General features: G+C 35.8%; 1 protein-coding gene across 3 annotated transcripts in view; it reads left to right on the top strand.

Annotated features, from left to right (window-relative positions):
* The window catches only part of TAOK1 (TAO kinase 1), a 158,164-nt gene that overhangs the window by 47,925 nt on the left and 84,133 nt on the right, over window positions 1-26,106 (top strand). For all 3 annotated transcript variants that reach the window (XM_035027669.1, XM_035027671.1, XM_035027670.1), the window contains exon 2: window positions 14,444-14,665. In XM_035027669.1, the coding sequence (XP_034883560.1) occupies window positions 14,534-14,665 (132 nt within the window). In that variant the 5' untranslated portion in view covers window positions 14,444-14,533. The remainder of the gene's footprint in view (window positions 1-14,443; window positions 14,666-26,106) is intronic.

Below are 26,106 nucleotides of genomic sequence, written 5' to 3'. Positions count from 1 at the left end.
CTGGGATCAAGCCCTGCAATGGCCTCCCTGCTCAGTGGGGAGTCTGCTTCTCCCTCTGTCTCTCTGCCCCCGCCCCCCTGCACACTCATGCTCATGTGTGCTCTCTCTAATAAATAAATAAAATTTAATAAACAAAGTCTTAAAAAAAAGAAAGCAACTCCTCCTCAAAGTTTTCTCATGTGATTATAGCACCTTAATTATATCTTCAGGCTCCACTTCTAATTTTAATTCTCTTCCTGTTTTCATCACATCTGCCATTACTTCCTCCACCAAAGTCTTGAACCCCCCAAAGTTGTTCAAGAGGATTGGAATCTACTTCCAAACTCCTGTTAATGTTGATATTTTGACCTCTTCCCACGAATCACAAATATTCTTAATGGCATCTACAATGATGAATCCTTTCCAGAAAGTTTTCAATTTACTTTACCTAGATCCATCAGACTAATCACTATCTATGGCGTTTATAGCTTTACAAACTTTAAAAAAATTTTTTAAAGATTAATTTATTTAGGGAGGGCGAGTGTGCAAGTGGGGGGAAGGGCAGAGGGAAAGGATCTTCAAACAGACTCCCCACCGAGTGCAGAGCCCGATGCAGGGCTCAGTCCCATGAGATCATGAGATCATGACCTGAATCGAAATCAAGAGTCGAATGCTTAACTAACGGAGCCACCCAGGTGCGCCCCTACAAATTGTTTTTTCAAATCATAAGACTCATATGTTGAAATTACTCTTTGGTCCATGGGCTGCAGAATGGATGTTGTATTAGCAGATGTGAAAACAACATTAATCTCATTGCACATCTCCGTATACTTGGGTGACTAGATGCATTGTCAATGAGCAGTGATATTTTGAAAGGAATTTTTTTTTTTTTTCCCTGAGCAATTGGTCTCAACAATGGGCTTAAAATACTCAGTAAACCATGTTGTAAACAGATGTGCTGTCATCCAGGCTTTGTTCCATTTATAGAACACAGACAGAGTAGATATAGCATACTTCTTAAAGGCATTAGGACTTTTGGAACAGTAAGCATTGGCTTCAGCCTGTAGTTACCAGCTGCATTAGCCCAGGGAAGTGACTTCTCCTCTCTAGCTATGAAAGTCCTAGAAGGCATCTTCTTCCGATATAAGGCTGCTTAATCAACATTGAAAATCTCTTGTTTTTAGTGTAGCTGCCTTCATTAATTATCTTATCTAGATCTTCTGAATAACTTGCTGTAGCTTCTACATCAGCACTTGCTGCTTCACCTTGCACTTTTATGGTATGGAGACAGCTTCTTTCCTTAAACATCAGCCAACTTCTGCTAGCTTAAAACTTTTCTTCTGCAGCCTCCCCAACTCTCTCAGACTTCATACAATTGAAAAGAGTTAGGACCTTGCTCTGGGTTAGGCTTTGCTTAAGGGAATGTTGTGGCGGGTTTGATCTTCTATCCAAACCACAAGAACTTTCTCCATATCATGTTAGTATCCAGAATATATAAAGAACTTATACAATTCAACACAAAAACATCCCAAATAATCTGATTTAAAAATGTGCAGAGGAACTGAATAGACATTTTTCCAAGGAAGACATACAGATGGCCAATAGACATGTGAAAAGATGCCCAACATTACTCATCATCAGGGAAATGCAAATCAAAACCACAATGAGATATCACCTCATACTTATCAGAATGGCTAGCATCAAAAAGACAAGAAACTGGTGGTCCTGGCTGGCTCAGTCGGTGGAACATGTGACTCTTGATCTTGGGATTGTGAGTTTGAGCTCCACATTGGGTGTACTTAAAAATATTGGGAAAAAAAAAAAAAAGACAAGAAATAACAAGTGTTGGTGAGGATGTGGACAAAAAGGATCCCTTGTGCACTGTTGGTGGAAATGTAAAACTGCAACTGCTGTGGAAATTCCTCAAAAAATTAAAACTAGAAATACCATATGATCCAGTAATTCCACTACTGGGTGTTTAGCCAAAGAAAATGAAAACACTAATTTGAAAAGGTAATGCATCCCTATGCTTATTGTACCATTATTTACAATAGCCAAGATGTGGAAGCAGTCCGAGTATCTATCGATACATGAATGGATTAAGAAGATGTGGCATACATATACAATGGTATATTACTAAGCTGTAGAAAAGAATGAGATCTTGTTATTTGCAACATCATAGATGGACCTAGAGGGTATAATGCTAAGTGAAATAAGTCAGAGAGGGGCGCCTGGGTGGCTCAGTTGGTTAAGCGACTGCCTTCGGCTCAGGTCATGATCCTGGAGTCCTGGGATCGAGTCCCGCATCGGGCTCCCTGCTCGGCAGGGAGTCTGCTTCTCCCTCTGACCCTCTCCCCTCTCATGCTCTCTGTTTCTCATTCTCTCTGTCTAAAAAAAAAAAAAAAGAAATAAGTCAGAGAAAGACAAATAAAATATTTCACTTGTATGTAGAATATAAAGGTAAATGAATAAACAAGCTGACAAAAAGCAGAAACAAACCCATAAATACAGAGAACAAATTGGCAGTTGCCGGAGGGGAGTGGGTGGTGGAATGGGCAAAATGGGTGAACCAGAGTGGGAGATACAGGCTTCCAATTAGGGAATGAATAAGTCAGAGGGACAGAGGATACAACAAACGGAATATAGTCAATGGTATTGTAATAGTTTCCTGTGGTGACATAGTTACACTTGTGGTGAGCATAGAATAATGTATAGACTTGTTGAATTACTATGTTGTACACCTGAAACTAATGTAACATTGTGTGTCAACTATACTTTAAAAAAAAAAAAAGGGGCGCCTGGGTGGCTCAGTTGGTTAAGCCACTGCCTTCGGCTCAGGTCATGATCCTGGAGTCCCGGGATGGAGTCCCTCATCGGGCTCCTTGCTTAGCGGGGAGTCTGCTTCTCGCCCCTCTCATTCTCTCTGTCATTCTTTCTCTCTCAAAAATAAATTAAAAAACAATTAAAAAAAATTAAAAATAAATTAAAAATAAAGGAACAACAAGAACAGTATACCAAAAAAAACACAAAACCCCAACAACCCCAAAACACCTGTCTTCTATCAGCAATAAAGTTATTTCCCTTTCTTACCATTCATGTGTTCACTGGAGTAACACTTTTAATTCCCTTCAAGAACTTTTCCTTTGCATTCATAACTTGGCTTTTGGCACAAGAGCTCTTGCTCTTAGCCTTTCTTTGCTTTCGACATGCCTTCCTCATTTAGCTTAATCATTTCTAGCTTTTGATTTTAAATGAGAGATGTGCAACTTTTTCACTTGCACACTTGGAGGCCATTATAGGGTTATTAACCATCACACACAGGTAATCTATGCAAGGATATGTCAGAAATAGGCGTATTTGGGAGACTTGTATTTTTTTTCTTTTGAATCCTTTCTGTCTTTCAAAAGTTTTGTTCCCCAAATACATGTATTACTTTTTAAAAAAATTTTAAAGAGGGAGAAAGTAATATTCTTTTCAAGAAAGTCCTTAATTATACAATCTTATCAGTTACATTTTATCTATGTATTGTTCCAATTAGACTGTATAAAGGGACAATTTTTCTTTCTCTAAAGGGATTGAATGTTTGAGTTGGCTGTTTTCTAAGCCTGAGTCCTCTGATTAACAGATGTAGGGAAAAGGGCGTTATGGTATTGAAGCAGTTGCTTAAGACCAACAATGTCCTTTTTGTGAAAATCTGAAGGTTCTTAAAAGATGGAATAGCATGACATCATCACTTCATCCAAGGAGCATTCCTCAAGTAATACTGAATATGCTGTGATTATCAGTACCCTTCCCCCATCATCTTTCTGTTGCTTTGATTGATGTTATTGTCAGTTATTTGACTTTGTTTTATAAATGTGGAACAGTTACTTAATTCTGAAAATCATAATTTGATCTGAGATTTTAAAATAAATTATATTGGATTTTTTTTTTAAAGATTTTATTTATTTGACAGAGAGAGACACAGCGAGAGAGGGAACACAAGCAGGGGGAGTGGGAGAGGGAGAAGCAGGTTTCCGAGGAGCAGGGAGCCCGATGCGGGGCTCGATCCCAGGACCCTGGGATCATGACCTGAGCGGAAAGCAGATGCTTAACGACTGAGCCACCCAGGCACCCCATATTGGATTTTTTATTCTAGTTTCATTGGGCTTTCTTAGATAAATGTTTCAGGATTGAACAAAATGGTACCAACCATAAAAATTGTTTATGTCTTTTACATTCAAGCCTAAGTAACCTAATAAATGATGAGCTGCTTTGGTCTATTTTTTATGGAACCAGAAACAAGATCTCATTTGCTGTTTATAGGATTGTTAATTTCCTTTTACTGTTCTCTTTTAGTAAGAACGATATAAGTTACTGTAATGATATTTTTTCCATTTAAAAAATGTAACCTAACAGGCTGTTTTTTTTTTTTTTTAAAGAAGATTGCATGTATAGTCTCATAATATCTTTAAGAACTTAAAAATATTTATATCTTTTAAACCTGACTTGTAGTTTATCTGGTTGTATTAGTCCTGTATGTTGGGTATTCATGTACCTAATATTCATTTTTAGCATACTGGAGAAATAATGGAGTTTATGATTAGGGTTGCTGTGAAAGCTCCTCTGTGCTATTTATTTTCCTGTATTTATTCATGACAGATTTTTAAAATGGACAAGACTCAAATCCAAGTGCCTTTGTCAGTTTTAACATTGATGACTCTGTTGTAGCAATATTCTGAATGGGTGCAGGGCAACCAAGATGGTGCTAACTTTTATAATAAAGTACTTTATTTTTGGGAATTTGAGGATGTACAGAAAAGCAGTTATGCAATGAATACAATAAACTCTAGCCTAACAGTGTAATGGGAGTATTTCAGGGATTTCTAACATTGGAGTTGTCTTATTTGTGTTCATTTAAATTTTTTTTTTTTCTGTCTTCTGACAGCCCAAAGAATGTGTGCAAATGGTGGATATTTTTTCTTTTATCTTTTTTTCTGGTTGTGGAAGTTGAACATGTAATTATTATTTGAAAATTTAGAACATAAGGAAAGTATAGACTTGTGAATGTTGTCCATAATACTGGCCATAACTACCTAAAAATAATCTGTACCACTTTGTTGTATTGCCTTCTTTGTGAAAACTACAGTATATATAATTTTTGTTTTCATTTATTATAAAATCAAGCAGATCCAGAAATTTGGCAAACATAGCTTAATGAATTATAAATAAAATTCCTTTGTAATCACTACCTAAGACAAGAAATGGAACTTTGCTAGCCATTCTAGATGTTCCTCCTTATGTCTCAGCCCAATCACAGCCCCTTCTTTTTCCTAAAGTAACTGCTATCCTGACATTTACTACAGTAAAAACTTCTGGGAGTTTCTTTATAGTTTCATAATCTAAGTGTGCATTCCTGTACCCCATTATTGAGTTTTGAGAGTTCTTTATAGATTTCAGATACAAATGCTTTTTTAGATACATGATTTGAAAATAATTTTTTAGCAGCCTTTGGCTTGACTTCATTCTTTTAAAAGTGTCATTTGTAAGAGTAAAGGTTTTTAATTTTGGTGAAGGTCACGTCAGTTTTGCCTTTTTTATGGATTACATTTTTGGTGTTATATCTAAGAACTCTTTGACTAACCTAAGGTTGCAGTGATTTTCTCCTGCGTCATCTTCTAAATGTTTTATTTAAAGTGTTAACTTTTTACATTGAGATAAATGGACCATTTTGAGTTAATTTTTCTTTAAGGTATGAGGCAAACTTTATTTTTATGCATATGGATGTCTAATTTTTATGGTGCCATGTTCAAAAGAGATCTTTTCTCTGTTGTACCTTTGTCAAAAATCAGTTGACCATATTCGTGAAGGTCTGTTTCTGAACTTCTGTTTTGTTTCATTGGACTATGTGTCTATCCTTTTATCATTACTACACCATCTTGATTATTGTAGCTTTGTATTAAGTCTTGAAATCTGGTAGTGTGAGTCCCTCAACTCTATTCTGCTTTTTAAAAATTGTTTTGACTAATTTGGTTCTTTACCTTTTCATGTACATTTTAGAATCCGTTTGTTGATATCTGCAAAAAAAAAATTCTGTTGAATTTTGCCTGAGATTGTATTGAATCTATAAATCAATGAATTTTTGGACCAATTTGGGGAGGATTGATCTCAACAGTATTGAATCATTTAGTCCATTAACATGGTACATCTCTCCATTTAATTTTTTTTTTCCTTTCTTTTCTTTTTTTAAGTAAGCTCTATGCCCAGGGTGGGGCTTTAACTCATGACCCTGAAATCAAGAGTTGCATGCTCTGAGATAGCCAGGCACCCCATTTATTGTTCTTACTATGTAAATTCTATCCAAATACTTTTAGACATATCTAAATATTTCTTTTTCTTCTTTTACTATTTTGTATATTCCTTGGGATTTTTCATGTACACAGTAATGTCAGCAACTAGAGAGTTTTCTTTCTATTATGTATTTCTTTTCTTTTTCTTTCCTTTATTGCATGACTGAACTTCTAGTACAATGTTGAAGAGGAGTGATTAGAATAGACATCCTTATTTAGTTTCTGATCATTAGGGGAAATCTTTTAGTCTTTAATCATTAAGATGTTAGCTGTAGGTTTTTTGTAGATACCCTTAGCCAGGTTAATGATGTTTCCTTCTTTTTTTCTTTTAAGTTTTTATTTATTGTGAGAGTGAGAGAGAGCATGTGCGCGCATGTGCACAGCAGGGGGAGCAGCAGGTGGAGGGAGAAGCAGGCCCCCTGCTGAGCAGGGAACCCGACATGGGGCTCGACGTGGGGCTCGATCCCAGGACCCCGGGATCATCACCAGAGCAGAAGTCAGACGTTTAACCGACTGAGCCACCAAGGCATCCCAGTGATGTTCCCTTCTAGTCCTAGTTTTTTAAATGTTTTTATCATAAATGGATGTTGGATTTGTCAAATCCTTTTCTGCCTCTGTTGATATGATCGTGTGTTTCTTTTTTCTGTAGTCTGTTTAGAATGGTGAATTAAATTCAGGAACTTAGAGCTATTCCTTCTTCCTTTCAGTGTTCTAAAAGTATGTAGTAATATTTCCCCTTTGATTTCTGTTTTTGCTAATATGTGTCTGTTCTTGTTTTCCTTGGTTAGTTTGGCAGAGGTCTTTCGGTTTTGTTGAGTTTTTTTTATTACCCAAAGGAACCATCTCTTGGTTTTACTGATTTTTCTATATTGGCTTTTTGTTTTCTAATTTCATTGATTTCTATTCTTGTTTCTTTAATATTTCCTTTCTTATATTTAGTTTTGGGTTTTTAAAAAAAAGATTTATTCATTTATTTTAGAGAGGTGGGGAGAGGCAGAGGGAGAGAGAATCCCAGGCAAATTCTGAACTGAGCGCAGAGCCCCACACAACAGGGCTCACTCTTACTATCTTGAGATCACCACCTGAGCCGAAACCAGGAGTCTGATGTTTAACCAACTGTGCTACCCAGGTGCCCCTATTTTTGGTTTTATTTGCTTTTCTCTTACTAGGTTTTTTGTTTATTTGTTTGTTTTTAATGTAAGCTCCATGCCCAGTATGGAGCCTAGTGTGGGGCTTGAACTCACAACCCTGAGATCAAGGGGAAAAAAAAGAGAGTTGGACACTTAACTGACTGAGCCATCCAGGTGCCCCTCTCTAGATTCTTAAGATAGAAGTGTGATTATTTATTTGAATCTTTTTTTTCTAATATAGATTTAGTGCCTTAAATTTCTTTGTAAGCACTGTATTAGTTGTAGCCTACAAATTTTATGTTGTATTTTTATTTTCATTCAATTTGTATTCTTTTTTAAAATTCTGTTTTTAAGTAATCTCTACACTGAATGTGGGGCCCGAACTCACAATCCCAAGACCAAGAGTTGCATGCTCTTTAGACTGAACCAGCCAGGTGCCCCAAATTTGTATTCTTTTCTAATTTCCCCTGAAACTCATTTATTGACCCATGGATTATGTAGAAGTGTGTTTAATTTCCAAATTTTGTGGGTTTTTTAAAAAGTTATATTTTGGGGGATGCCTGGTTGGCTCAGTGGGTTAAGCATCTACCTTCAGCTCAGGTCATGATCCCAGGGTGCTAGGATTAAGTCCTGCCTTGGGCTTCTTGCTCAGCAGGGAGCCTGCTTCTCTCTCTCCCTGATGCTCCCCCTGCTTGTCCTCTCTCTCTTTGACAAATAAATAAATAAAATCTTTTTTAAAAAAAGTCATATTTTTGTTTCTTTAAATGTAATTACACTATCGTTAGATAATGTATTTTGTATGAATTGAAATTTTTTATGCTTGTTAAGATTTGTTTTATGGCCCAGAATGTAATCTTAGTGTGAATATCATATGTGCTCTTGAAAAGAATGTATATTCTGTTGTCAAGTAGGGTATTCTAGGAATGTCATTAGGTAAACTTGGTTGATAGTGTTGTTCTATATATTTTCAGACTTCTTTAAATTTCTGAGAGAGGAGTGTTGGAGTCTCCCAGTGTATCAATTTTTGCTTCATGAATTTGAAGCTCTTTTGTCAGGTGAAGACAAATTTGGGCTTTGATGAATGGAATCATAATCATTATATAATGTTCCTCTTTATCCCTTGTGATTTTCTTAGTTCCGAAGTCTATTTTGTCTGATACTAATGTAGCTACTCTAGCTTTCTTCTGTTTAATATTTTGCATTTCTTTTAAAGTAAGTCTGCTAGCAACAGATTCTTTTGGTTTTGTATCATGTAAGAACCCCCCCCCCCCCCCCCCTTTTTTTTTTTAAAATTATTTTTTTAAAAAAAAATTTTTTTTTTTTTTTTTTTATTTAAAACCCCCCCCCCCCCCCCGTTATTCTTGTAGAAAACTTCTGCTAGATAAAGAATTATGTTCTGGGTTGGTAATTCTTTCCTTTTATAACCTTAAAGATATTATTCCACTTTCTGTAGACTGTTTTTTACACAAAATCTCTTGTCATTTAAATTTTAGTTTATCTTTTTCTAATATTTTGATTAGGTGTCTAGCCTGATTTTCTTTGAATTTGTCCTGTTTGGGGTTTGTTGAGCTTTTCGAATCTCTAAATTTATGTCTTTTGTCAAATCTGTGAAGTTTTCAGACATTACTAAAAAAAAATTTTTTCTCTACCAATTTATTTTTCCTCTCCTTAATAACACCAGTGGTTTAAAACATAGACAATTTGATACTGTCAAACAAGTCACTAAGGCTCTATTCAGTTTTTTCAATCTTTTATCCTCTGTTCTTTAGTTTCATTAATTTCTGTCTTAAAGTTTAGTAACTCTTTCCTCTGTCATCTCTGTTGTGCATTTGAGCCCATGCAATGAGGTTTTTTATTTTTTATTTTTTTAAGTAAGTTATATGCCCAACGTGGGATTTGAACTCATGACCCCAAGATCAAGAGTTACATGCTGTACAGACTGTGCCAGCCAGGGGCCCCTCATTTGTGATACTGTATTTTTCAGTTCTAAATTTTTCATGTGATTTAAAAAATGTTATTTGTATCTCTCTGCTAAGAACTACGTCTTTTCAGTTTCCAGAATGTAAACCATTACCTCATTTGTTATGGTTATAATAACTGCTTTAAAGTCTTTGTGTGGTAATTTCAACATGAGTCATCTCAAAGTAGGCATCTGTTGGTCCTCTCTTCCCTTGATAATTTGTGACATTTACCAGTTGTGTGTGTGTATGTGTGTGTTGTTTTGTTTTTCCATGTAGAGTAATTTTGGATTTTGTCTTGGACATTGTGAATATTATGTTGTCATTTCTGAGTCCTATTAATATGCTCTAGAGAATGTTGATTGTTTTTAGTAGACACCACCTGGTTTAAATGGGTAGTTCTATCTCACTTTCTGTGAGTGGTGGTTCCTGAATGAGTTCTATTTCCAAAACCTTTGCTGTGCTCTTTGGATTTGCCCTCTGTGTGCCTCTCAATGATAGAATGAGACTTGGCAGTGGTTTATATTATAGATTAGTTGTCTTTAGTGTAGCCTTTGCTATACTTCTTTGAGTCTACTTTACACAAGTGCAAATCAGTATTTGTTTTGGCTTATACCAAAATAAAAGAATTAGGGATCTCTTTTCCAGCTCTCTCTTCTCCATGGTTTTCCTCCATTTACTCTTCAATTTCCAGTGGACTTTTCTCTGGTTCTTCTGATCAGAAAACAGGTTTTTTCTGAGCCTCTAGACCTCTGCATTGTACGGCTCCCCATAACTGTTTCCCCTTAAGTGAAATGGGGAAAGAAGAGAGGAGTTTAAAAAAATAATGGGAATTCCCCTCATAGTTTTTGGACCCACAGGGGCCCTATTTTCCAATTTTTCTGGCCAAAGAGAGGTGTTTTTTTTTTTCTGTTGTTGGGGCAGTGCAGTTCTGTGGCTGAGGAGAAAAAAGAGAAAATAATGGCTTTCCCCCCCACAATCTCTAGATCATAGGATCTCCTTTTACTGGTCCTTGGATGGAAAGAGGGGATTTCTTTATGGGTTTCCTTGCTGTAATTCAGGCCACTCTTAGGTCAAAGCTGCCAGGAGTTAAAGGAGGGAAATAGAATCCTAAACTCATGGCCATACCCATCAGGTTTTAACTTCTCTCCCCAGTAATTTATACTACTTGTTTATGGAATGCTAATATATATCCTTTGGCCATTTATTTATATGTTGGTGAATTAGCTACTTTCTGAGTAATTTGAATGATATCTATATATTTAAGGAATGTTAATCCTTAATTGTGTTTGCTCTGGAAGTTTCAGTTTTTGTGTTTGACTCAATTTTTTTTGACATACAAAATTGTAAAATGCATAAGTCTTTTGTGAATTTAAAAAAATGCAGATAGCCTTTTGGATGTTCTCCCTAGTCAGAGTATGTATTCTTCTAGTTCTAAAAATGTTCTGTTTTTCTCAAATTTAAAGTACACTGTAGATTTCTTAAAATTATAAAAGCAGTCGCTATAAAAATTCAGATAATACAGATGTGTAGGCTAACAAATAATGCTTTTCATGGCTCTACTTTGTATCACAGAAAATATTAACATTTCAATACATATCCTTCTATACCTAGTTCAGAAATTTGTACTATATATAGGGAGTGCACATGCAAGAGATCATATATATGGTACTTAGGTTTAAAAAAAGAAAGGTTTTATTTATTTGGCAGAGAGAGAGTGATAGGGAGAAAGAGAGCACAAGCAGGGGGAGCCCCAGGCAGAGGGAGAGGAAGAAGTAGGCTCCCCTCTGAGCAGGGAGCCTGATGCGGGGCTCAATCCCAGTACCCTGGGATCATGACCTCAGCCGAAGGCCAGACGCTTAACCCGACTGAGCCACCCAGGCACCCTTGGTACTTAGATTTTATATATGTGTATATGGTACTTAGATTTAAGCCATTTAATTTTATTTTTTTAAGATTTTATTTATTTGACAGACATAGTGAGAAAGGAACACGGGAGTGGGAGAGGGAGAAGCAGGCTTCCTGCGGAGCAGGGAGCCCGATGTGGGGCTCGATCCCAGGACCATGGGATCATGACCTGAGCCGAATAACGCTTGAGCCACCCAGGTGCCGCAAGCCATTTAATTTTTTTAAAGTTAATTTCATTGAAGTATAATTTACAATAGTGAAATGCATCCATTTTAAGTGTTCAGTTGTAGTTTTACAACCCAATTACATAATGTAATACATGATACAAGTGTATATACTTACGTAATTCACTACCTCAAGATATAGAACATTCTGTCATCTCCAGAAGGTCCTTTGGGCCCTTTTGTCCCCCATACCCACCCCAAGTATCCATGGATCTATTACTTTAGACTAGTTTTGCCTGTTTGAGAATTTATCAGGGAAATCATTAAGTACATACTCTTGTTTCTGACTTCTTTTTGCGGGGTGAGCATAATGCTTTTGATACTCATTTGTGTTCCTGCGTGTATCAGTAGTTTATTCGTTTTTATTGCTGTGAATAGTATTTCATTGTGTGAGTATACCACAATTCTATTACACATTTATTTGTTGATAGATGTTTGTATTATTTGCAGTTTTGGACTATTATGAATAAAGCTACTGTGTGTGAGTTTTTGTGTGCCTTTGTCTTCTTTTCTTTGAATAAATGACAGCTAGTTCAGGAATTGCTCCTTCATATAGTAAATGTTTATTTTTCTTGATAAGCATCTGCTAAACAGTCTTCCAAAACGGTTGTACCATTTTATAGTCCCATGTAATGATTTCCAGTTCCTGACCTTGTGCATTTATCATTTCTTATGTTTTCTATAAGTATCTTTCGTATCGATTCCTTAAAGTGGTATTTTTGTGTGAAATGATAAGTGCATATATGTTTTTGCTAGATTTTTCTCCATAGGGTTTGTACTGTTTTTTCATTACCGCTATTAATGGATGAGTGTGTATATATTTCCCTTCACCTAACCATCAGCATGTGGTGAATTTTTGCCTTTCTGATAGGTACAAAATGAAATCTTAGTATAGTTTTAATTTGTATTTCTCTTACTTGGTGTGATTTTGAACATATTTTCATATATTTAGTGGTTGGTTAGATTTAAGCAATTTAATTTTTTTTAAACATTTTATTTATTTATTTGAGAGAAAGGGAGGGAGAGAGTGAGTGAGAGAGGGAGCACAAGCTGGGGGAGAGGCAGAGAGAGAAGTGGATGTAGGGCTTGATCCCAGGACCCTGAGATCATGACCCCAGCCAAAGGCAGACGCCTAACTGACTGGCCACCCAGGCACCCCTAAGCAACTTAATTTTTTAAAGTTGTTAATTTAAGTTTAATTTTTTTTTCTGTGAACTATGGATATCTGCTGTATTTTTTTCTTTGCTGTTTTCAGAAACTTTACAGGTATTAAGGATATCAGATTGTTGTCTTTTTTTAACTTTTTACATATTAGGGATATTAACCGTTTATAAACATAAGTTTCAAACTTGTTTTCCAAGTTTATCTTTTATCTTTTTGTTTGGAGTGTCTTTTTCCATGGTCCCTTGTCCCAGGTTTTTTTTTTTTTTTTTATATTGTTAAATACATATCAGTCTTTGTCATTGTTTTGGATTTGGATCATAGGAAAGTTTCCTCAATCCCTGATTATGGAGGAACTTACTTCTAGTACTTATGTGTAGTTTCATTTTTTAAAATTGTATTTATTTATTTTAAGTAATCTCTGCACCCAACGTGGGGCTCAAACTCATGACCCCAAGATCAAGAATCACATATTCTTACTGAGCCAGCTAGATGCCCCAGTTTCATTTTTTATGTTTGTATTTCTGACCCATATGTAAGTCTGGTGTTAAGTTTGAGGAACAAGTCTCAAATTCATTTTTTTCCTCATTTATTTGGGATGCCTCTTAAGCCACTTAGCAGTAATGTTTATATAAGATATGTGATAAGATTATAATTTTTGTATATTTTTTCTGAATGGGTTCCCAATTTTCTCAACATTTATTTCTTCTTCTTTAGTTGTATGCTAAATTCCAAGACAGACATACACGGGTTTGTTTCTGGATTGTCTTTTAGATTATTGATTTCCTTGTCCTATTTTTAGTATTCTAAATGATACCGTAGTTATTTTTTATTATTTTATAAAGTAAATGTTCATTATTTCTTATTTCTCTGATTTTCTGGAGGATGCTATCCCATTCTATGAAATAGGTTATTTTCAGTGTATAGATTAGGAAAATGAGGCTACCCAAGCTCACAGTTTGTAGTGTTGCCAGGATTCATGTTCAGGCAGTGTCATTCCAGAACCCAGGTTCTGAAGCCTCTCAATTATGACAGATATTTTTATAAAATTGAGTAATCAGATATAGAGGAACTGTGAGAACACCAGGGAATTTACTGTTTTTCTATAGTATCTACGTATCTAATGATACAGATTTGATAAAGGCCATATTTTAATGTGAATCAGGTTTATGGGGAAAACAGTTATCTGTGTGAAATTTATTACTTTCTCCCATTGTAGTTTTCTTTGGAATGTCTGTATTAGATTTGATTAAACGCTGGCAAATGGTATCTGAAAGGAAAAGAAACAACTTACTGAATTAAATCTTTTGTGTATTTTCTTACATTTGAATATCATTTAATAGATGGGAATCTTCCTGGTGTTAGAGACATAGTATTGGTATGTCTTAAGTTGCTGTGCACATTTTTGATAGTTTATGTGTTAGCTCTTCTGAGGGTGCACTGCATCTGGATTAGGTAAATCTTTACAGATACAGAAAGACTTCTAAGACGTAAGATTTGTTTAATTTTTAAAAGTCTATATGTAGTATATACATATATTCTATGGATATTAAGAATCTGGGTTTTCTTAAAGTACCACAGGTGATTGTGATGATGAGCCAGGTTGAGGAACTAGTAGACCACATTTCCTTCTCAGTGAAAATCTAGACCTGAGATAATTTTTGTATATGCTGTCAGAAAATGATCTTATACTAATTATTCTTAGCAGCTTTTGCTTTTCCTGACTTTTTTCTTTTCTTATTTCTCTACAATAGTTTATGCCAACGTGGCTTCATTCACACAGATGAACCAAGGATTGGGATAGCAGTATAAAATTAGAATCAGAGAACTGATTGCCCATCAGGATGCCATCAACTAACCGAGCGGGCAGTCTGAAGGACCCTGAAATTGCAGAGCTCTTCTTCAAAGAAGATCCAGAGAAGCTCTTCACAGATCTCAGAGAAATTGGCCATGGAAGCTTTGGAGCAGTGTATTTTGTAAGTGTTAAAGGCTTAATGTCAGTGACTAGCATTTACTCAATATCTAGTCCCAGCAGGGTAAAAAACAATAATAAAAAGAAACATAGGCAGTAGTCCAATTTATAATCACTTGCATAGATGTGTGTGTATAATATGAAAATAGGTAGTTTTATTTATGGAGCTTCTTGGATTATTGAAAAAATGGGAAAGAATTTTATTTTGTTTTAACTTACATATGGTTTAGCATTTTAGCATAGTGGTTTGAGGAGTCTAATGACTTGTATTACTTTAAAATTAAATATTACAGAATACCGACTTCTGTAAAGTCTCATACACAGTCCATTTTAGTGTTATGGAAATCTAGAATTATTACTTGACAGAAGGCTATGTACCAAAGTCTTTTCCTCTTGTGTGTGTATGTGTGTGTGTTGTGCTAAAAGAACCATCAGATTTGCCATTTTAACCATTTTTAAGTGTACAATTTGTGGTGTTAATTACGCTCACAATGTTGTACAACCATTACCATTATTTCCAAAACTTTTTCATCACCCCAAACAGAAACTGTGTATGTATAAGCAACAACTCCTCCTTCTCCCTCTACCTAACCTCTAATCTACTTTTTTCTATGAATTTGCCTATTCTAGATATCTCATATGAATGGAATCATACAATATTTGTACTTTTGTGTATAGCTTATATCCCTTAGCATAATGTATAGCATAACATTTTACAGGTCAGCCATGTTGTAGCATGTTTCAGTACTTCATTCCTTTTTATAGCCAAATAATATCCCATTGTATGAATATACCATGGTTTGTTTATCCATTCATTTGTTGATGGACACAAGATCATGTCCACCTTTTGGCTATTGTGAATAAATGCTGTAATGAACATTCGTGTACAAATATGTTTGAATCACTGTTTTCAAATTTGGGTGTGTACCTAGGAGTGAAAATACTAGATCATATGGTAATTTTCTTTTTAACTTTTTGAGAAACTGCCAGACTGCACCATAAAGGCTACACTGTTTCCATTCCCACCAGCAGTTTACCAGAGTTCCAATTACTCCACATCCTCATGCCTGTTATTTTTTGTTATTTTGATTATAGCTATCCTACTTGAAGTAGTATCTTGATGTTTTGATTTGTATTTCCCTATTGACTAATAATGTTGGGCATCTTTTCATGTGCTTATTGGCCATTTGTATATCTTCTTTGGAGAAATGTCTATTCAAATCCTTTGCCCATTTTAAAATTTGGATTGTTTGTCTCCTTGTTGAGTTGTAAGGGTTCTTTATGTATTCTGAATATTAAATCCTTATCAGATAGACAGTTTGCAAGTATTTTCTCCCATCCTGTAGTTCGTCTTTTCACTTTCTTGATGATGTCCTTTGATGTACAGAAGTTTTAAATTTGGATTAAGTCCAGTTGGTCTTTTTTTTGTCATTGTTACTTAGGCTTTTGGTGTCATGTCTAAGAATCCAGTGTGAAATCCAAGGTCATGAAGATTTACCCTTATGTTTTCTTCTAAGAGTTTTATGGTCTTAGCTCTTATTTATAGGTCATTGATTCATTTTGAGTTAATTTTTGTATATGTTGTGAGGTAAAGGTCCACCTTCTTTTGTATGTGGAAATCCAGTTGTTCCGGTGCCCTCTATTAAGGAGACTATTCTTTCCCCGTTGAATTGTCTTTTTTTTTTTTTTTTTAAAGATTTTATTTATTTGACAGAGAGAGACACAGCGAGAGAGGGAACACAAGCAGGGGGAGTGGGAGAGGGAGGAGCAGACTTCCCGCCGAGCAGGGAGCCCAATGCGGGGCTCGATCCCAGGACCCTGGGACCATGACCTGAGCCGAAGGCAGACGCCCAACGACTGAGCCACCCAGGCGCCCCTCCCCATTGAATTGTCTTGACATCTTTGTGGAATCAATTGTCATATTGTATAGGTTTATTTCTGAACTCTCAGTTCTTTTCCATTTGTCTACATATCCATCTTTATGCTAGTATCATACTGTTTTGATTACTGTAGCTTTGTACTATAAGATCAGGGATAACTTTATTCTTTTTAAAGAATTGACTATTTGGGGTCCCTTGCAATTCCATATGAATTTGAGGATTGGCTTTTCCATTTCTGCAGTTGGAATTTTCTTATGAATTGTTTAAATCTGTAGATCATGCTTGGTAGTATTGGCATCTTACCAATATTGTCTTATTATCTGTGAACACAAATGCCCTTCTAAACATTTATTTAGGTCTTCTTTAATTTTGTTCGGCAGTGTTTTATAGTTTTCAGTGTACAAGTGTTTTAATTCATTGCTTAAATTTAGTCATCAGTATGTTATTCTTTGAGATGCTGTTGTAAATGGAATTACTTTAATTCCCTCTTCAGATTATTCGTTGCTGGTATATAGAAACGGCTGATTTATGTGCATTGGTTTTTACCCTACAATTTTGCTAAATTTATTAGCTCTAGTATCTTTCATGTGGATACTTTGGAATTCCCTATATAAGATCATGTCACTTATAAGTAAAGATTGTTTTACTTCTTCCTCTCTAATTTGGATGCTTTTTATTTGTTTTTCTTATTTGTTTGCTCTAATTAGAACTTTGATGGCAGTGATGAAAGTGAGCATGCTTATTCCTGATTTTAGGGAGAAAGCTTTTTTCAGTTTTCATCATTGAGGATGATATTAGCTGTGAGGTTTTCCTAAATGCCCTTTATCATAGTGAGGAAATTCCTTTTATTTCTAATTTTTTGAGTGTTTTTTTCCATGAAAGGTTGTTGCACTCTGTTATATACCTTTTTGATATCAATTAAGATGATCATACGGTTTTTCTCCTTTGTTCTGTTAATGTAGTATATTACATTATTGATTCTGTTACATTGAACCACTCTTGCATTTCTGGGATAAATTCCACTTTGTCATGTTTATAATATAATATGCTGTTGGATTTGGTTTGATAGTACTTTGAAGATTTTTACATCTGTATTCATAAGAGACACTAATTTTCTTGTGATTTTCTTGGTCTCGTGTTGGCATCAGGCTGATACTGGCCTCATTGAGTTAGGAAGTGTTCTCTTTTATTTTTTGGAAGCGTTGGGGAACAATTCTTTTAACTGTTTGGTAGAATTCACAGGGAAGGCATCTGGTTATGGACTTTGTTTTTGATTACTTTTTAAGTGCTTACTTGTTAAATGTATGTTGCTATTTTTTATTTTCTTAAGTTACTTTATTTGTGGGTTCTAGGAATTTGTTTCATCTAGGTTATCTAATTTATTGGTATATAGTTGTAAATAGTATTCTCATATAACGCTTTTTATTTCTGTAGGTTGGTTGTAATGTTCCCGCTCATTCCTGGTTTTAGTTATTTGGCTCCTCTCTCATTACTTTTTTATTGGTATAGCTAAGTCCGTTTTCTCTTGAATTTTAACTATAATTCTAGTTTGAGATTTTCATTAAAAGACACTTAGTAAACTTTGCTTGTTCATACAAGGATGTATTATATCACCTTTAACTGAAAAATGAAAAGCATACAGAAACCATTACTTATAGTTGTTTTCCCTTCAGATAGCCACTGATAATATTTCATTTACATCTTTTCAGCCTTTCAGTTATGTACATATATCTAAGATGACTGTTATCTCAATTTAGCCAGGACTCCCAGTTTTAGTGGTGAAAGTCCCATGTCCTAGAAACCTCATAGTCCAGGGCAAAATGAGATAATTAATTATTCTACATATATCTGTAACATGTAGTGCTTATATACTGTTCAGTTGCCATTTAATTTTTATTATTTATTTTAAAAATTTTATTTATTTATTTGACAGAGAGAGACATAGCGAGAAAGGGAACACAAGCAAGGGGAGTGGGAGAGAGAAAAGCAGTCTCTCTGCGGAGCAGGGTGCCCGACGCGGGGCTTGATCCCAGCACCTGGGATCATGACCTGAGCCAAAGGCAGACGCTTAACCACTGAGCCACCCAGGCACCCCTGCCGTTTAATTTTTAAAATGAAAATGGTGTCATTTGTTTTTTAAAATTTTTACAGTGCTGCTTATTTTTCATATTAATAAGTGTACATGTATAACAACTAGTGTATCAGATTTTATATATCCATTCAGTATATCATAATTTGCTTTATCATTCCATATGAGTAGATATTTAGGTTTTTCAACCCTCCTCCCTTTTTTTGCTATTAAAAATAATACTGTAATGAACATCATTATATTTCCTCTTAATGAATATGTTTGCTAGTTTGGAGGGAAAAAGAAGAAAAGGAGAATAAAGCAATGTGAATAGCCTAGAAAATAATGAAGAATATTAAATAGGAGACTATTGAAGGGAACCTTGGATTATCAATTATTAAAAATCTATGACACAGTAGAGGTGCCCAGCTGGTTCAGTCAGTGGAGCATGCAACTCTTGGTCTCAGGGTTGTGAGTTTGAGCCCCACGTTGGGTATAGCGCTTATTTAATGAAAGAAATTAAAAAAAAAAAAATACAACACAATAGTTAAAGCCATATGGTATTAGTGCCCAAGTAGGCCAAGAGAAGAAACAAAATAGAACCAGAAGCGATACTAATTTAAAGAGCCTTTTTTGGGGATTTGTTTGTTTGTTTGTTTTTCAAAAGAGAACAGAGCATGAGTGGGAAGAGGCAGAGGGAGAAGGGGAGAGAGAATCTTTTTTTTTTTTTTTAAAGATTTTATTTATTTATTTGAGAGAGAGAGAATGAGAGAGAGCAAGCACATGAGAGGGGGGAGGGTCAGAGGGAGAAGCAGACTCCCTGCCGAGCAGGGAGCCCGATGCGGGACTCGATCCAGGGACTCCAGGATCATGACCTGAGCCGAAGGCAGTCGCTTAACCAACTGAGCCACCCAGGCGCCCGGGGAGAGAGAATCTTAAGCAGGCTCCATGTTCAGCATGGAGCCTGACGCAGGGCTTGATCTCACAACCCCGAGATTGTGACCTGAGCCAAAATCAAGTCTGTTGCTTAACCGACTGAGCCACCCAGGCACCCCTACGGAAAATATTTTATGGTGTGTATCTATTTGGTAGTTTCTTGTACAGGTTAAAGAAGACATCTTTTGGCATAAAACTTACTGATGGGAGAAAATAGGTTAATTTTTTCATTGTTTAAAAATACGCTGCCGTAAGCAAGTAAAAGATTTATATATAGGGGTGCATGGCTGGTTCCATTGGAAGAGCATGCAACTCTTGATGTGGGAGTCCTGAGTTCAAGCCCCACGTTGGGTGTGGAGATTACTTAAGTAAATAAATAAAAACTTAAAACAATATATTTATACATGTACTTCCTCTTGAGAAGTGAAGTTGCAATACTTTATAAACCTGAACAGTTTCATCTTAAGGAAATTGAGATGAGGATTTTAAATTAAGTAGATATTTATTTTTTTACTTTTTTAGAAGATTTTATTTATTTTTTAGAGAGAGAGAGCTCATTAGAGAGAAAGATCGTTAGAGCACGAACTGAGGGTAGGGGCAGAAGGAGAGGGAGAAGTGGACTTCCAGCTGAGCAAGGAGCCCAACACAGACTGAGCCACCTAGGCATCTCAAGTAGAGGTATTTAAAAACATTTTTAAAAAAGACTTTATTTTTCTAGAGCAGTTTTAGTTAGGCTCACAGTGAAATTGAAAGGAAGGTACAGAGAGATTTCCTATAGTCCTTTCCTTCACACATGCATAGCCTCCCCCATTATCAGTATTCACCAGAAGACAACTGACGAACCTACATTGACATAATCACTGTAGTTTACATTAGGGTTCACTCTTGATATTGTACATTCTATGGGTATAGTCAAATGTATGATAAGGACCCATCATCATACAGAGTATTTCACTGCCTTGAAAAAAACCTTTGTGTGCAGGTTTTTGTGTGGATATGTTTTCACCTCCTTTGAGTAAATGCCAAGGAGTGCCATTGCTGGATTGCATGGTAAAGTATGTTTAATTTTGTAAGAAACCACCAAACTATCTTACAAAGGGACTGTACCCTTACAAAGGGACTGTACCATTTGGCCATTCTAATTGTGTCTAGTAGTATCTCATTGTTTTAATTTCTATTTCCCTGTAATACATGATGTGAACCATCTTTACATATGCTCATTGCCCATCTGTATTTTTTCTTTGGTAAGGTGTCAGGGTGTTAGGCCCATTTTTAAATCAAGTTGTGTGTTTTCTTGTTGTTGAATTTTAGGATCCCATTGGGTCCAGGGCTTTGCTTTATTGGGAAATTTTTGATTACTGATTCAATCTGCTTATAAGTCATACTATTCAGATTTTCTATTTCTTCATGGCTTAGTCTTGGTAGGTTTTATATTTTTCAGAATTTACCCTTTTCATCTAATTTGTTGGCATATAGTTGTTCATAGTACTCTCTTAAAATCCTTTTTATTTCTGTAGAATCAATAGTAATGTCCCCTTGTTACTTTCTGATTTTAGTAATCTTTCTTCCTTAGGCCATCTAGCTTAAAGGTTTGTCAATTTTATTGATCTTTTTGAAGAACCAACTTTTGATTTCATAGATCTTCCCTATTATTTTTCTGTTCTCTGTTTTGTTTATCTCTGCTTTAATCTTTATTACTTCCTTCCTTCTGCTAAATTTGGGTTTAGTTGTTCTTTTTCTAGTTCCTTAAGTTGTAAAGTTAAGTTGTTAATTTGAGAATTTTTTTTTTTTAATGTAAGTGTTCATAGCTACACATTTCCTCCTGAGCATTTCTTTTACTTGGCCCCTTAAGTTTTGATATGTTGTATTTTTGTCTTTATTCAATTCTAGGTATTTCTAATTTCCCTTGTGATTTCTTCTTTGATCCATTGTTGTTTAAAAGTATGTTGTTTAAATTCCCCAACTTTGTGAATTTCTAGTTTTCTGGTTTTTTGGTTTTTTTTGTTTTTTGTTTTTGAAGGTGGGGAGGGAGAGGCAGAGGGAGGGGGAGACGTGAGGCTCAGTCTTACAACCCTGAGATCATGACCTGAGCCGAAATCAAGAGTCAGGTGCTTCACCGACTGAGCCACCCAGGCACCCTTAGTTTTCCTTTTTTGTTACTAATTTCTAACTTTATCACATTGAGATCAGAGAAGATTCTTTGTATGATATCTGTCTTTTTAAATTTATTGAGACTTGATTTGTGACCTAACATACGTTAGGAAAGTGTCCCATGTACCCTTGAGAAGAATATGTATTATATTGTTGGGTAGAGTGTTCTGTATATGTATATTAAATCTAGTTGGTTTATTGTGTTGAGTTCTCTGTTTCTTTGCTTATTATTCTGTCTGGTTGTTCTCTCCATTATTATGAGTGGGGTATTAAAGTCTCCAACTGTTATTGTAGAACTGTTAATTCTTTTCAATTCTGTCAATTTTTACTTCATATATTTTAATGATCTGTTATTAGGTATTGTAAATGTTTATAATTGTTATATCTTCTTGCTGTATTGAACCTTTATTAGTATATAATGTCTTTATCTCAGAACCTTTTTTGACTTACAAGTCTTTTGATTTATAAATCTTTTTGGGGACTCAATTTTTCATTTCTCTTAAGTATGGATGGAGTTGTTGGATCATAGAGAAGGTATATGTTGAGCTTTATAACCAATTGCCAGACATTTTTTAAGGAGTAAAAATTTTACACTCCCATCAACAGTATATGAGAATTCTGTTTGCTTCATATTCTCTACAACATTAGGTGTTGACAGTCGTTTTAATTTGAGTCATTCTGGTGGATGTGTAATAGTATTTCAGTAAGGTTTTAATGTACATTTCCCTGATGACTGGATATTGAGTACGTTTTCATAGACTTAATGGTCATTCACATATCTTTGGGAAGTATTTGTTGAGTTGTTTTGCACATTTTTAAAAAATTGGGTTGTTTTTCTTTTTGAGTTGTATGGGTTCTTTGTATATCCTGGATACTTACCAATATTATGTGTTTTGTGAATGTGTTCTCCCAGAACTGGAAAATTACATATATTCTGCAGTTTGTTGGGTGTAATGATCTATGCTTGTCAAGTACATAACGTACATTGATTATATTCAGATCTTTTGCATTCTTTCTGATTTCATTTGTTTGTTTTTGGTGTGCATGTTCTGTCAACAACTCAGAGATGTATTTAAAATCTCTTCTGATTGTGTATTTACCTGTTTTTCCTTTTAGCTCTCTCTTGTTTTACTTTATGCATTTCTAAGCTGTGTTATTACGAATATACAAATTTCGGATTATTGTATCTTCTTGTTGAATTGTCCCATTATCATTACAAAATTTCAGTCTTTATCTATCTTTATAGTATTTCTTGTTTTAAAATCTACTTTGATGTTAATTAGACATCTTTCTTTGGCAAATGCTTGCCTGGTATTTCTTTTTCCATCTTCTTTCATTTACAGTTTCTGGAACCTTACATTTAAAGTGTTTCCTAGGGGCGCCTGGGTGGCTCAGTCGATTCAGTGTCCAACTCTTGATTTTGGCTCAGGTCATGATATCAGGTTGTGAGATCAAGCCCTGCTGGGGGCCCTGCACTGGGCATGGAGTCTGATTAAGATTCTTTCCCCTCTTGCTCTGACCCCCCCCCAAAATTAAAAAATATAAAGTGTTTCTCATCTCTCTTGTCTTTTTTCCCCCCAGAATTTTTTCCGTTATTGTGATGTGATTGATATTGTGTAATTTTAAGGTGTTACAGTGTGTCAGTTTGATACACTTATATATTGCAAAATGATAACCACTATAATATCATTAGCTAACACATCCTTCCTGTCACATAATTATCATTTCCTTTTTGTAGTTAGAACATTTAAGATCTACTCTCTTAGCAACTTTCAAGTATATAATACAGTATTTTCAGCTGTAATCACCATGCTGTACATTAAATTCCCAGAATTTGTTAATCTTATAACTGGAAGTTTATATCCTTTGACTAGTATCTCCCCATTTCTTCCCACTTCCCAACCCCTGGTAACCACTATTCTACTCTGTTTCTTTGAGTGCGGCTTCTTTAGATTCTACATATAAGTGATAATATACAATATTTGTCTTTTTCTTTTTAAGTTTATTTATTTATTTAAGTAGTCTATGCACCCAGCGTGGGGCTTGAACTCATGACTCTGAGATCAAGAGTCCCATGCTCATCTGACTGAGCCAGCCAGATGCCCCGCATTTGCTGTTTCTTTCTCACTTATTTCACTTAGCATAATGCCCTCAAGTTTCATCCAAGTTGTTGCAAGTGGTTCTTTCTCATGGCTGAATTAATACTCCATTGTATTTATGTGTGTGTGTGTGTATACCACGTTTTTATCCATTCATCCTTTGACAGATACTTCTGGTTGTTTCTGTATCTTGGCTATTGTGAATAATGCTGCAGTGAATTTGGGGGTGTAGATATCTCTTCAAGATCTTGAATTCAGTTCTTTTGGATACATACACAGAAGTAGGATTGCTGGGTCATATGGTAGTTCTATTTTTAATTTTTGGAGGAACTTCTGTTTTGTTTTCCATTGTGTTTATACCAACTTACATTCCCACCAAGCAGTGCACAAGGTTTCCCTTTTCTGCACACCCTTGCTGATACTGGTTATCACTTGTCTTTTTGATAAGAGCCATTCTAACAGGATTGAGGTGCTATCTCATTGTAGTTTTGATTTGAATTTCCCTGATGATTAGTGATGTTGAGCACCTTTTCATTTACCTGTTGATCATTTGTTTGTCTTTTCCCCTATATTAACCTTTTGGTTATCCATTCTTTTATTACTCTTTTAATCGTCACCCCAGAAATTATTATTATTATTATTTTTTTTTTTTTTGAGAGAGCGCGTGTGCACAAGCAGGGGGAGCGGGAGAGGGAGAAGCAGGCTCCCCACTGAGCAGGGAGCCCCATGCAGGGCTCAATCACAGGACTCTGGGATCATGACCTGAGCTGAAGCAGATGCTTAACTGACTGAGAGACACCCAGACGCCCCAGAAATTATATATTCTTGATTTATTATAGGTAACTTAGCACTTCTTCCATTTCTCAAACATTGTGAAAACTTTTATTAGAGAGAGAGTCAGCGAGAGAGGGAACACAAGCAGGAGGAGTGGGAAAGGGAGAAGCAGTCTTCCCCGCTGAGCAGGGAGCCCTATGCGGGGCTCAATCCCAAGACCCCAGGATCATGACCTGAGCCGAAGGCAGACATTTAACAACTGAGCCACCCAGGCGCCCCAAACAATGCGAAAAGTTTACACTATTTCAATCCTGTCTTTCTCCTGTTCTTTGTGCAATTTTTCTAAACTGTCCATTTGATTCTTTTTTAACATTTTATTTATTTTTAAATAAATAAAACCATCACAGGGCTCGATCTCACGACCCTGAGATAATGACCTGAGCTGAAATCAAGAGTTGAATGCTTAACCAACTGAGCCACCCAGGTGCCCTAATTTACTTTTTTTTTTAGAAAATATTTTATTTATTTATTTGAGAGAGAGTGTGTGTGTGAGATTACGGAGGGGCAGAGGGAGAGGGAGAAAGAATCTGAAGCAGACTCCACACTCAGTGGGGAGCCCGGCACAGAGCTCGATCTCACCACAACAGAGATCATGACCTGAGCCAAAACCAAGATTGGATGCTCAACCAGTTGAGCCACCCAGGAGCCCCTGCAGGTTTTTGAGCTGCTGCTTTTCAGCTCCCTTTTTTGAGATGATGCATTGTAAGTCTCAGACATTTTGGAAGCTCCTGTTTCTGGCCTCTGTCTCCTTAGCCTAGCTTTCTCCTTGGATTCTATTTTTCTGTACCACAAGTTCAGGGATGAAGCTGGAGTAAATTTATAGCTCACTTTGTATATTGTTCTTCTCTCAAGCATTCTGTTCTCTCTCAAACATTCTGGTCTCTAAAGCCTGCCTGCATTTGTTGCTCTTCAGTAGTTTCATGAAGTCATTTTGCATATATTGCTTGCTTTTATTGGTTGTTTTGGGCCAGTCTTAGTAGTGAGATTTTCCTAGGTTAATGTGTGATATTATTTGGACTTGCATGGACTTTTCTATTTTTTTTGTTGTTGGTGGTAGATTTTATTTATTTATTTATTTATTTGAGAGAGAGAGTGAGAGAGCAAGAGAGCACAAGCAGAGGGAGCAACAGAGGGAGAAGGAGATGGAGTAGCAGGCTCCCCAATGAGCAGGGAGCCCCACATGGGGCTTGATCCCAGAGCCCTGAAATCACGACCTGAGCCCAAGGCAGATGCTTAACTGACTGAGCCACCAAGGCGCCCCTTGCATGGAATTTTCATATATTATTCTGTAAATATGTGTTTTTGGAGCAATTGGTATTTCATTGTTAATAATGAAAAGTATAGAATTTCTATAGATTTTTTTTCTTTTCTTCTTTCTTTTTTTATTTTAAAGATTTTATTTATTTATTTGACAGAGAGAGACACAGCGAGAGAGGGAACGCAAGCAGGGGGAGTGGGAGAGGGAGAAGCAGGCTTC

Source organism: Mirounga leonina, unplaced genomic scaffold (genome assembly GCF_011800145.1).
Source record: "Mirounga leonina isolate KUSES-001 unplaced genomic scaffold, KU_Mleo_1.0 Mir_200, whole genome shotgun sequence".
Taxonomy (NCBI): domain Eukaryota; kingdom Metazoa; phylum Chordata; class Mammalia; order Carnivora; family Phocidae; genus Mirounga; species Mirounga leonina.
The sequence above is the reverse complement of the archived record's forward strand: the minus strand, read 5'-3'. Positions and strand labels throughout refer to the sequence as shown.